The sequence below is a fragment of the Neodiprion fabricii genome, chromosome 2 (assembly GCF_021155785.1).
Source record: "Neodiprion fabricii isolate iyNeoFabr1 chromosome 2, iyNeoFabr1.1, whole genome shotgun sequence".
NCBI classification, from domain to species: Eukaryota; Metazoa; Arthropoda; class Insecta; order Hymenoptera; family Diprionidae; genus Neodiprion; species Neodiprion fabricii.
Genome location: NC_060240.1, coordinates 7,378,481 through 7,392,306, shown reverse-complemented (window position 1 = coordinate 7,392,306; position 13,826 = coordinate 7,378,481). Strand labels below are relative to the sequence as shown.

The 13,826-nt window shown below is 36.9% G+C and overlaps 1 protein-coding gene across 2 annotated transcripts in view; it reads left to right on the top strand.

Annotated features, from left to right (window-relative positions):
* Positions 1 to 13,826, top strand: part of LOC124174714 — a 54,158-nt gene that overhangs the window by 29,887 nt on the left and 10,445 nt on the right. For both annotated transcript variants that reach the window (XM_046554122.1, XM_046554123.1), the window contains exons 2-3: positions 30 to 102; positions 5,199 to 5,440. In XM_046554122.1, the coding sequence (XP_046410078.1) occupies positions 30 to 102; positions 5,199 to 5,440 (315 nt within the window). The remainder of the gene's footprint in view (positions 1 to 29; positions 103 to 5,198; positions 5,441 to 13,826) is intronic.

The following is a 13,826-nucleotide window of genomic DNA, read 5'->3' as shown; positions in this document are numbered from 1 at the left end:
TGATTTCTTTGTTCTTGGTCCTGTTTCAGCGAGTCGGAAATGGCTCCGAATGCAGAGGAGGAACTGCTAGCCGTCAAGCCATGGGCGTCACATCCCGACAAGGTACATGGACCTTTTATTTATTAATAAAAACCCGGATGAAATTCGATAAACGCATACCTCTTCGTGTCTGCAGACGTGATAAAAGGCATAAAAGGAAAGGCGTGAAGATAAAAACGGCTCACTCTTATACTTTAATCTGGTTTGAAAAATGTCCTTTGGATTCGTGGAAAAGGACAAGATTGAAACCATAATTTATTCGAACATACATTTTCGATACGGTATCGTATTTAGGTATTCCGGGAACTTTTGCCTTGAATGCAGAAACTCGAAATTTTGTTTGAAGAAAAAAAAATTCAATTCGGGCATATAAATTTTTACCTGTAACGACAACATATTCATTACGTAGTAAATAACACAGAATACCTGCATTTTACCCGGCCCTTAGGCTTAAATAAGAAGTTTCGAGCAACCGCTTGCCGCAGGCAGCGTCGAGACAATGGATGCTAGAAATTTTAACGAGTGTGTAACAAAGGGAGAAAAAGATAGAAGAAAAATCACACCGTGTGAAACTTAACGACGTTCGAAAGAAATATGTAGGACTGCGGTGTGTATGGCACGGAGCAGAAGGGAAACAATAAGAATGAATAATAAAAATTTAGGAATGAGAAGCTTGTAGACACGACGTTTTACAACTTGGACGCGCGACGTGTCTTTTCTAACCGTTCGTATATTATTACGCAGAAGATAAAACCGAGAAAAGAAGAGAGAGAACAAAGAGTGTTGGAAGAAATGACGGCAAGAGTGAAGGAAGAAAAAGAAACTCCGACTTCCACTTCGCCCTTTTATCGTTTCACACATTCTTGGTTTCTATGATTCAACCGTTTCTTTGTCACGCATCTCGTCATTTTTCCACGACTTTCCGCACACCTCGTACTTGTACGTAATTTACACGATCTTTCTGTAAAAATAAAGAGTGAAAACCGGATTTGATTATATTCAGTGGTCAAGGCGCAGGATATTTTCTAATTTGCGGTTACGGAATCGCAACCGTACCCTGTTACAGTGCGTATCGTCTGGTGCGAAACGCGGAAGGGTCATATTCGAGGTGTGTAATTCATGCATTTTGCACACGGCTGCCTGATAATAACAGGTATACCTACCATAATGTCGTGAAAAACAGCGACGAGTTGCGGTTTAGAAAACTAGATCCCTGCGCCGTTTATTCGTTTATTTATTTATTTATTTTTCTCCCTTCTTTTTTCTTCATTCATCCGCAAAAGCCTCGAGTTCGCAGATTAAATTCGCTCACACTGCGAGTATACGTATAAATATTGACCAGTTTTCACAGATTCAAAATTTTCTTGTAATTGGCTCCAACCGCACGTTTTTGCGTGATAATATCGTCGTACGTTATACTTTCCGTATGTCAAAAACATACGGATTGTCGGCAGTTGTTTAAAACCGTTGTCACGCGATAAAAATGTTATCCATATCGCGAAATACGCAAAGACGGCTGGTTGTAAAACATTTTTTTCTCAATCCGACGATAAAAAGTTTCAATCGCAGCGAAAACGAGAATTAATCTTTTTATTAAACACCTGTTTAATTGAATCGACAATAAACCATACCTTTATCGTTGTATTCGCACGCGATGTGCAAAAGCTCGTGTAAATGTATGCAGGAGGAATAAATATAAATCCTAAAATAATAATAACGACGTATTAATTAGCCATGAAATCATCGCGTAGAGTCTCGAGTCTATTAACGTCAAGTTATAGAATTGAAACTTGAAATGAACATAGATTCTGTAAAAGAAAGAAATGAGCAGATGAGGAAAAAAAAAATTTATACTTATTCTTCTATTCGATTTCCCATAATAATAATAATCGTGTAGCAAGATCGGTTTCGGTTCGTCGCGTCGATTTTGCCAATACCTGGATTCGCGCTAGTCAAACAAAAATTATCGCACAGACCTTGTCCGATGTAAAAAAAAAAAGAAAAAAGAATCACGGCCTTAATTTAAAGCAGCCCAAACTCTGGCGTATTATATAACAAAGTTCTTTGTCTTTGATGCTCTGAACAAAAAACCCGAGATGCGTGGGTTGTACAGCGGATAAATGAACGCGTACAATAATGTAGGCGGTGACGGATATACGTATGAGTAATTGCAAGAAATAAAGAGTGGTTTGAAAATAAAAGCGATATGGTGGTTAGAAAAAAAATAAAATAAAATAAAAAATTGCAAAAAAAAAACACAAGGTCCTTACGTGTAAAATCGTAACGTATAAATGTATAAAGTTACGCGTAAAGAACGCATGACAATGACTGACTGACTTGTTGTAATATTGTTACAAGCGCGTGTGTGCGTTTATGAATAGTTATTTAAAAGAGAGTTTGAAACGCGTCCGCTTTCGGCCCACACGACGATTTTTTTAATTTGAAACACCTTGTTGCCGATCTCACGACTCGGACGTTGACCAATCCTGGGTTTCTGCCTGTACAGATACCGCTAATATCCTGTAACGCCGGTGGGCAACGCTTGAAATCCTTGAGATTGTCGACTCGAAGTGGGTACAAAGATATGCTAATTGTGGGCATCCTGCGGTACGATAACTTTAAACGACGTAAGTCGTAAGAGCTCGTATTCGAATATACGACACGTTGTACGTCTGTGCGTACACGTATTGTACATTTATATACAGGAGATTCTACGTAAAATAGTTTGTTTTTTTCTTTTTTTTTTTTTATCTTTATAGACATACATTGTAACACGACGTTGAAAAATCAACTCGCGTTTTTGAAACAATCAACTTGTTTCAGAATTATTAATATACGTATATATTATACTGACTTGTATTTCGATCGTGTATATATAGTTGGTATTAAAGAATCGTCAGAGAAATATAGGTTCAAAATAAAATCACTTCTAAAGACGTTTATGTTTAATATATGAATAAAAATTTACAGTGGAGTATGATTTTTTTTTTTTTTTAATTATCTCTCATCCTTTTTTTCGCCAGGCAAGTTTCAGACTATGACTAAAAGCAGCAGTAAAATCGCTCGAAATATTAATTTAATTGCACTGCATTTATTGCCAAGCCTGAATTATTTATTGTGTGTGTTGTTCTTTTTTTTTCTTTTATCTTCTACTTGTAAATTGAAGCATCGAGCGTGGGAATTGAACTATTAATCGGGATGTATTAGCTTGGCAAAGCTTTGGGCAATGATATATTGCATCATCCACCATTAACGCATCGCAACTCTTGCGCTAAGATTACAGTACTTTACATACTTCTCCGCACTTTTCATCCTGCAACGTTACAAAATTTAGTTTATGTATTTGTTTTTCTTTTTTTTTTCTAATTTTTTGACCGAGGTTAAAATTTCGAATTTGAAGACTGCCGGAAGCGACAAATTCCGAACTTTTTGGTGGCGAAACTTGAAGTAAAGAAATCAAACTTTGACGAGACATCGAAAAAACCCGATGCTCAAAGTTCGGAAAAGGCAAAATTCCGAAAGAACGTAACGCCGACAACTCAAAGTATCGAAAGTGCGAAAATGAAAAAATGAAAAAATCTGGAACCTTCGAAATTCCGAACGACTGAAGATTTTCAGATCCGTGAATTTCTGGCATGCTGAAATTTCACGAATTCGATCTTTCTTTGTTTTCGATTTTCGATATTTTTACGCTCGGAATTCTGATCATTCCGATTTTCGGTATTTCTGATTTTTCACACCCACTCTTCGAGTAAACTACGCTCCGCGAGTGTATTTTAATTTTCGGAAGTTTACTCTATCGGAACTTTAATTTTCTAAACTTTGCTTTATCCTAACTTGAATTTTTGGAATCTTGCTATTTGTCGTTTCTTTTCGAACTTTGTTTGAACTTTGTTGCTTGTTCAAAGTTTGATTTCGTTGCTTCAAGTTTCGCCACGAAATAAATCGGAATCGGGCGCTTTCGGAACATCTCAAATTAGTAACTTCAACCCCGCTCCTTTCGCCTCTATTTTTTTCACAGCAATACAGAGAACCGCTCGTAAATGTTTTTAACCGACATAGTAATGTGCGATCGTGAGATATCGCGTTTGGCGGAAGTTCAAACCGTGTATATATAATACACGTACTAATTACCGTCCGTATCCAGGCTGCGCTTACATAAATAACGACATAGGCGTATAGATTTCGCGGCGCGTGAGTAAAATTTCCCGGCATACGGCTTCGGGGTGAACTTGACGAAAATAGGAAGCAAAAGAAATAAAGAAAAAGAACCGTGAACCGTTTAACATATGCGAACGAATTTTGATGCGTCCGGTCTTAGCGTACAATTATACATTAACAAACGTATTTGTACGTCTGCAATAGAATTCGATCTCGACTTTATCGATTTTTGAGCTCGTCGCACGACGATATTTTGTTCCTTTCTATTTTCATCCGTTTTTCATTTCGATTAAAATTGATGGATTTTTTTTTTTTTTTTTTCTCTTACATCTCCAGAGACGATTTCTTGATTGGCGCAGCGCGCCGATCTTCGCGGCTATTTTAATGGTATTATAATTGCCAGCTCTGGCTCTGTGGCCGTGTAAGATTCCCGAGGAGGCAATTACGCCACGTATCTCAACCCGTTCCAAATCATAGCCGATATATGCTGTCCGTATTGCCCAACTCCGACATCCAGCAGCGGCGGTCGAACGGTCAAAATCAGTCCATTGAACCTCCGAAACTTGGATCGATCGATCGATGGACGGACAGATAGATCGATCGGATCGCCGCGCGTTCGGACGGCGACGTCTCGAGAAGCCAAAAAAGGAAGGGTTATAGGAATAGTTTTAATTCCGTCGACGCGATAGAGGCGAGAACAATGTTATTATAACATTGTACTCGATCACCGCACGCATAGCGTGCCGATACTGTGGAATGAGAATTCGGATTGCGGATAGAAGAGAGAGAGAAGAGAAATAAAATAAATAAATAAAAACCCGACGATCTTATCGCAGCTACGAGTTTAATTTCGACTTATTTCGTATTCCCATTTTTTTTCCCGTATTTGTACGCACGTGTATACGTACGTGATCCACGCTCGTTGTTTTTTCTATTTTTTTTTATTTTTTCCTTCCTTCTCATTCTTACATTTATTTATTTCGTTTTCTTCGCCACAGCAACAAGAACGCCTCAGGCCTCCGACTTACAACGCCGAGGATTACGCCGTCGCCCTTCGGAGATGGGGAAGACGTCCGATTCCATCACCCGCACCGGAAACTCAGAATGGAACTTTACCATCCACGACCAGTTCCAGTTCCGGATACGCTTCCGGTTGCGGAGAGATGACTCTGCGCCAGTTTACTTCCGTCAGCGAACTACTGAACAAACTTAGGACTGATCTTAGGCTCGCCTTTCCGAGGTAAGGTCTTTTCGAATATATACCTGTATGTTTTTTGACATTAAAGGTACCTAACGGTGGATTTTATTCAAATATCAAATAACTATGAACTTTTACTAATGAAACAGACTTAAATGCAACCTCGACTCGTTCTTCCTTATTTTGTTCCGATAAATTTTACAACTTTTTCGACACTCGGTGACGAGTCGAAAATATGAATGAGATCTCAGGCTCTCGAACGATTCGCTCGTTTCGGATCGAGCGATTGATCATCAATTGACAACATTTGAATACGAGCATCGGCTGATCGTTAAAAATTGTTTGAGACTCGAGTTACACATTTTTACAAAGACGTAAAATTAAGGATCTAACATTCGTTCGTGAAACGTGAACGCATGTTCGTTTAAATGGAGAAGAAGCTTTTTTCACTCGAATTTATCGCTTCGCAAGCACGATTCCGTGCACAAAGACCGTTTACCTTCGCGTATATATATATACAAATAGCTACAACTTTTGTGCCGCGACGGCGATTTAATTAAACGGCAAACATGCTGGGATATGATTGTACAGTGACACTTTTTTACGCTCTGTTATTCGTTATACTCGCGGTAATTATTTCACACGCACGGCATATAAATCTCTCCGCAAACGATTTCGGGGTGAATTAAACAGGCGCTTTTTACACCAACGACGAACCATTGATCTAAGTCTGACACTCGGGTTAATCGCAGCCACGTCATTTGTCTGAAATTATCAATCGTCGTTTATTCACAGCCGATGTTCGTGAGTTTAAAATTCGTTTCAACGTCAACGTCGACGTGACGTTTCGATCGAATTCTGCCCGATCGATTTTGGTAACAGCTTTCGAACGGATCTCTCGCCATATTTTCAATTTCGACTGTAATTTCATCCAACAAGACGAGTTATCCGCGATGATTTTTGACAGGAAAGGAGATCTACCGCGATAGTAATACGCGCAGAAAAATTTTATTGTATAATACAATATATTACGCATCGAGCGTTACGCGATTGCCGCCGATTGTCTCGAGCGCGCTTTTTGAACTCGTAAAACTGATCTAGCCGTTACATTAATGCCGGACAGTAGACTCATTGTCAGCCACACCTCTCAGCGGCTGCTGGTTTGTGAGAAAAAATTCTTCCTAACGATCGCCAGCACAAGAAACCCTCCAGTGTTCTATGCCACCGAGATTCCACCGCCCGAGTACTCGGTATACAATTATTTATGCATAATGTATATATATATATAGGAATAGGTATAATACTAAAGGCTAGCTTAGGCTAAGCGAATAAGAATAACGACGTGCGTGACGACGGGCTTTATTTTACAAATTCAAGACCGTTTTATCTCTTACAGAACATCGTATTAAATGGCAATGGTGAAATTTTTTCGAAAACTTGAATTCGTCCAATTTTATTAACCTACGCTGTTATTAGTCTTCGCGACAAATATTCTAAGCATTCGATCAATGTCTAAATGATGTTTATAAACTTTGAGGAATATTATATAGGGTTAGATATCATTTTATATTTATTTTTCAAAAACTTCCTAATTCTCTGTATTTGCAATTTTAAACTGTCTGATCACTTCTCGCACAAAGTGAAAGGAGGTAGATTTTGAATGATGCCTTGTACAAGTATTATACGATTTTACAAAAGAGGTTCAGCCCTCAAATGAAGCGTAAAAATTTCCCTGTCAAAAAAATCAAATCAACGTAATCGGGCATGTTTCAAAATTTTTGTCCTTTGTCCTGTCATAATTAGATACTGTGACTATATTAGTGTTAGCGATAGTTCGTTTCGTAACGTTTTAGTCACGTTTAATACAACCTTATTAATCATAATCAAAAATCACAACTAGAAACTGCAGAGAATTTTCCAAAATCGTATAATCTTATCGAAATTCAAATAATTCTGTATCACTGGTATCAGCTTTCATAATTCGTACAGAAAGATCAACTTTTTAAATTAACACATTTGTCATTGGACAATAATTTTCCTGCAACAAGATTATACGTCAAGTTTTACAAGTTTTCCACACAACTTTCAACTGATTAAGATGTCAGGCTATTAAATTTCACATATGATATTGTAATTAAATTCTTACTTAGCGATTCTCGTCACTAATTCATCCGACATGGCATTTTTTTTTTTTTTTTTTTCTTTCCTTTTCATGGTTTTCCCCATTAATTATACCGTACAAACGTTACGTCGTTTCAGAAGAGCGTGCAATAATTTATTGCTTATTATTAGATGTTTTATTAATGAGCCAGAGGATGATAAATTCCAACCAACTTTTACGTTTTTTTTTTTTTTTTTCTTACACTTCAAACCTTACGCTTATAAATTGACGGTCCATATGGGCTTCCGTCGATTATCGGCAGCACCCATCGGACGGGATTTATGTGATCAGCTGTTTAGCTATTCCTCCTCCTGCGGGTCTTCTTTTTTGTCTATTTTTTTTTTCTTTTTCTTCTTTGTAACGTATTTTATTTACACGCTTCGTGTTTGTACGGGGCATTCCATGTACGACCGACAAACGTCCAACATTTTCACGTCGTCGTTAAAACTAGCTCTAAAAAGCGATCGCAGTTTGTTCAGATGTATATTTTTTCTCTTTTATTTTCTTTTTTACCTCTCCAACCGTTACTTCGTTCGTCGGATAATTTTTAAACCGAGAATCTGATCGAGTATTTTGTACTTGGCTTTTTAAACAATATTATTTCTGTAATTAAAGTGTATTTAAAGATAAAACCTTTTTTTAATTACATATTTATCCGTTCATTGTCAACTGCTCATACAAGTGACGTGGTCCGATGTTCAAAAATTAATGTAACAATTTTTGTCGCCGCTACGAAGTTGTTTAAAAAAATTTTTGTCGGTGTTTCGAAGAACGTGACGATATTTCACGCGATACCGAAGCAAATGTCATCGTTGTAAACAGGAAAATAATTGTTTGAAAAACTTTTATTTCCAAGTTATTCAAATTTCACGTATGTTGTTGGAAAAATTTGAAGATTCGGTCTCGTCGTTATATGCACGTAAGATTCTCGTATGGAACACGGTACATATGTAGGTATGTGTGTTACAGGTATATATACCGGAATTTTTATTATCGTGTGATACAGGCGTATATATTTAAAGTATAATAATGTGAAATTTAACAGGTAGAAAATAACTGTATAACGCGTATTATACGAATGCATAATTCACCCATTATGTCTATGCCTTAATGTCCTTCCGTGTGTAAATGTATGTATTCGTAATGATGCTGTGGGATTAATATCTTTTCGCCTCACAATTCACGTCTACATTTCGTTATATCGACACCTCGTTTATATTTTGTCTAACGAACGCATCTCTAATTAGACGCCGGAGCATCGCATCTTCGTTTTTATGTTTCACACGCGTGTATAAATATATATATACGTACAAGGTGGGCCAAAAATATTGAACCGACTAGAAACGTGAATAAAATCCAATTTTCCCAACTCCAATCGATTAAGAGATATTCAAGCTGACTCGAATGTTTATCGGTACACGAATATCTCTTGATCGGTTAGAGTTGGGAAAATTATATCTCTCGGTACTTTTTTACAAAGCGTAAAATTTCCTACAAGAATATGGAAAAAATAAAATAGGCACCTCTGAATATCGATATTAAGACCTTATATTTGGCTGTGATATTCTATTTCAGATACTCCAGCGAAATTTTATAGCGCGTTTGAAGAAAAAAATTGTTTTTTTTTTTTTTTATTTTCTTTTTGTAACACCGAAACGTGCATACATGTATAAATATATATATTTTTTTCAACAATTAGGCAAAACTGGTTAATACGAGTATACTTTCATACCTTCGTTCGATTTCTCTCTCCGAATCTATACCGCGTATAATATTCTTATTCTGTCAGCTCGTTTATACCGGCTATTATAAATTATACCTAAATCAACCCGGTTGGCACATTTTCATCGAGTTGTTTGTTTATTTATTTTGCGCTGTTCAAGATCTAGGATCGAGAAACTGTATAATATTAATAATCACAACGAAACTCGTATACGTCATTTTTCTGAACAGCCACTCGTCGTTGAAAGTATTCCGATCGAGTGTCAAAAGCTGACGTATAATTTATTCACATCTTTTCACACGCATACCTCATACAATCCATACATATAGACGTGTACGTAAATATGATTGACACACCGCTACGCGAACAATAAATATATAATGTAAAATCCGTAAATTTACGTATTCATATTCATGCATTGACACATACTTGACTGTAATTAATTTTTTGCCGTTCTCTTTCTTTTATTTATTTATTTATTTTTTTTTCCAGTCATCCTAACATTAAATTATCGCGAACGTTGGCTACGAATCAGTTATTTTTGCACGAATTCTTCAAAGGGGGCATTATAAATTGTAACATAGCACACGTGGCGTAATTTAATCCATCGATCTATCAATTAATGTTTCTTTCTCGTTTTCTTAGTTTTTTCAAATATCCTATTTTTCATTTCCTGCTTCAACTTTCCGACGAATGAGCTAAATGTGTACGGGAAATTTTGATAAGTCGAAAGGCCATATGGCACGTTGTTTGTAATCGCTCGTTTATCGCTTACACCACGTAAGAATATCATACATGTATATGTATATATGGGGAATTCCATGCGAACCGACCAACGTCTGACCCTCGCCATTTTTGATTTTGTTCAACATTTGTTCTGCAATCGTCTCGATTTTGAAACAGTGTCTTGAATTTTGTCGGATTTTTTTTAGAATTTGAAAATGATCTTTTTTAAAACTTTCAAGAACTGTATTTTCCACTCCGATCATTTCGAGACCGGGCCCTATGATGGGCCCGTTTTTTTGACAGACTGAAACATTGTTTAAACGGTTTGAAAATTCCCAAAAAATTCTGAAAACTTCTATTTCTGAGAAATTTTTGAGAATTTTAAGTAAGATCCTCTTCGAAAATTACTTTCAATATCTACAAAATCAGGAACGGCGAGGGTCCGATTCGCACGGAATTCCCCATACATATTTCTATCCTATATAACGTTACACGATAAAGCCGACGTATGGTATCATACAGCGGTATCACGATCCGTATAAATTCCAGGTATTATAAATATAATGTTTGCAGTTAACGAGCAGAAATTGTGCAGATTTTGTCGTAGATATAAAGGTAAAGGGGTAAAACGCATGCCCGCGTCCAGATGCCTGTAATATACTCGTATAAATATAAGAGGTGTATCCGAATAACTGAACCGTGGCTCACAATGCAAGCGAGCGAGTTATAAACTCTCGGCAACCGTTACGTACGTACACAAATACGTTTCGCCTATAGTTATGCATACGTATGCGTTGTAAATATTATAGGTAGGTGTACCATAATATCATCGTGGACAATGATGCGTCGAATTTATGCAACCGACTAGAAATACGTTATTTCATCTATAACTGCGCATCGCGCCACCAAAGAATTCGTCCGTAAATCGATGATCAGTCGTTTTACATCGATTCACATTCGGGTCATCGTGTTTATCTAGTTTATAGATAGGTTTGTAGAAAGATACGCAAAACACTTAGATTGTATCCCCTACCTGATGTATGTCGGTGAAAAAATTTCGCACGTCACCTTTAAAACAATGTTTAAACATTTTTTAACGAATCTATGAAACTTGATACCAATTCTTTGTACGATTTCAGTCGACGTTAATGTTTACATGTATCTTTTGTTATTTTTATTTATTTTTTTTTTTTTCAACGCGTTACTTTGCAAAGGTTTTCGAACATCCTTCAGAATTTATGTAAAGTTTTCTTCGCTCGCAAGTGTTTTCAAACGCGATCCTTCCGCGAGATTTGAATAAATTTCAACGACCACTTGATTGAATCAAATAATTTTCTACGATTTTTCAAAATTCAAGTTCGACATTTTTTTTTTTATTACACAAGGCACGCAACAGACGTTATACGTACGTCATGAGATCGTATACCTATATTACGTATTAATACAGGTATCGCGTATACATATAGTTATTAATTACCGCCGGTTAATTAGGTTACCATGTAATTAACCAAGGTGGAGAGCACATGCATATATGTATACCTGATTCCGTGTCACGTTATCTCAAGCATCGCGCTTCATTTCATCACATTGCACGTCGTATAACTGGAAACACATTTTGCAATCAGCATAAATATTTGCAACGTATGAACTTGCAGTGTATAATATGTACGTAGCTGTGTAACGCTGCATTTTAAATCGTTAAAACTGCGATATTTTCGTTGCTTTTGTTTTTCCCATCATTTTTACAGGCACTCTTTAATCCAACAAGCAATTTATAAGTATTTTTATTTGAATGTCGTTACATTCGCAAGCTTCGCAAAGATACCGTGAAAAACGCGGGCATTAAAAATACGGATGTGATGAAAAAAAAAAAAAAAATAATTTGAATGCCGATGCCTCGATTCCAGCGGCGAAAAAATTTTTGCTCGACGAACATATACGGTAAATATCCAATTATGATTTTCAAGCAAATCGCAGAAGTTAAATATCTTTCGATATTATTCTCTGACTCAAAGGTATTCGTCGTTATTTTTAATCCTCTCAACGCGAAAATGATCAATATAAAATCGTGACAAAATTTATTCATCAATCAATAAATCCGACTCATTGAAAAATAATTATCCAAGCTATAAATCTTCTTCGTCTGTTAGAAATTGAGACTTTCACTGTAAATATATACGTGTACCTACGTACGTAGACAACTTTTCATCTTTCATTCATTCGGTGTTCCGTAGCAAAGGACGAATTATCGCTCGACATTCCAGAGACCCTAGTCATTTTCGTCAGGCCGAACCTTTCCCCGCCCCCTGTCCCTCTATCCCCCTTTTTTTTCTTATCTCCGATCTCTGAATGCTCGACTCAAAAGACGAGAGAGAGAAAGAGAGAGAGAGAGAGCGAGTGAGTCCGACGATTGAAGAACTGTTTGATAATTCGTGAGGGGGCGATTCATATTCATGCAGGCGTGTATATTTATGAATAGTGCATAGAGCTCTCCGCTGCATAATACATAGGTATATATATATATATATATACGATGCAGTCATTAATATGGTATGAGCCGAGTATAATAACAACAGGAATATAACACGCTCACTTTTCCCAAGCCCATAACTAAAATGCTTCACTTCGTATGACTCGTGGGGTTTTAAATTTTCATTTATACATCCATTCGTGCAGAGACACCGACGTTTTTCGTCAACTCTTGCACATACCGGCTCTCGGTCGGAGAATGCATTCCAATTTCTTGCGAGTACCGCAAGCCTGCATCCTCCAGACCTGACGGAGCTCTGCGGCATTTATTATACCGTGTATACATATAGACTGGACTGGTTGAAAAAAAAATGTACCTTTTTTGGTTAATGTCACATGTTCAATGGTCGTAGGAAGAGGAAATAAGACGCCTCCTGTATTCGGGTTCTTAATATTAATATTTAGTGGTTCCTGAACGCAATTTTACATTTTCTATTCGATTAACATGAGGAAATAATATCGGTTATTTCCGAATTTTGTAGATCAGTAACGAGCCAATCTACATAAATTTCCGACACATATTTTCGTGGGGAATTCAATGATCTACGAAAAATGTTTCTTATAATTTTTTGACAACCAAACTCTTTCAAAAGTTATTCAAGGTTAAAGTTGAAATTATGTAGAAATTCACTTTTTTTTTTTCTTTCATTGGTCGATATGCCACTTTTTTCCAACATATAATTTACAATTAATGCATTTCAATCTTACGTAATATCCGCAGATATGCGACAACTACTATAAAAGGTTGGACCGAGTTTTGGGAACGAAAATATGTCGCTGTGACATCTGGTGGGAAAATAATGCGTTACTCCGAATGAGCCATATTTAATTTTAAAAGACTTGTTTTATCGTATTTTTTTCGATAAATCGATTCCCTGCGAAATAACTAAAGCTTCACAGCTTGCACTGAGTTTTATCTACTTTCGTATTCGCGTAATTGATCAAATACATGACAATTTTCCGACAGTCCAGTTATCGCCGCCATATCGCTTAACCGCGCCCCTATTTTTTACCGATTAAGTTTGATCCAAAGCTCAGACTGATCAACTCCTGCAGATGTAAGTACTGCAGGAAAGCGTCGTTTATATACCCGTTGTTTCATCTTTTATCCGCAAACCTGGGTGAAATCTCGAATGGAATAAGATCGAGTAACGGTATCAGCAATTGAATCAGTTCGTTGGCAAAATGGCCGCCGCGATAATTCCGAATGTGAGATTCGATAATCTTGCAGGCAACAAGTTGCAGTTTGCAACTCGTCAGGTTCCTGGTATTATCTGCATAATTACGAC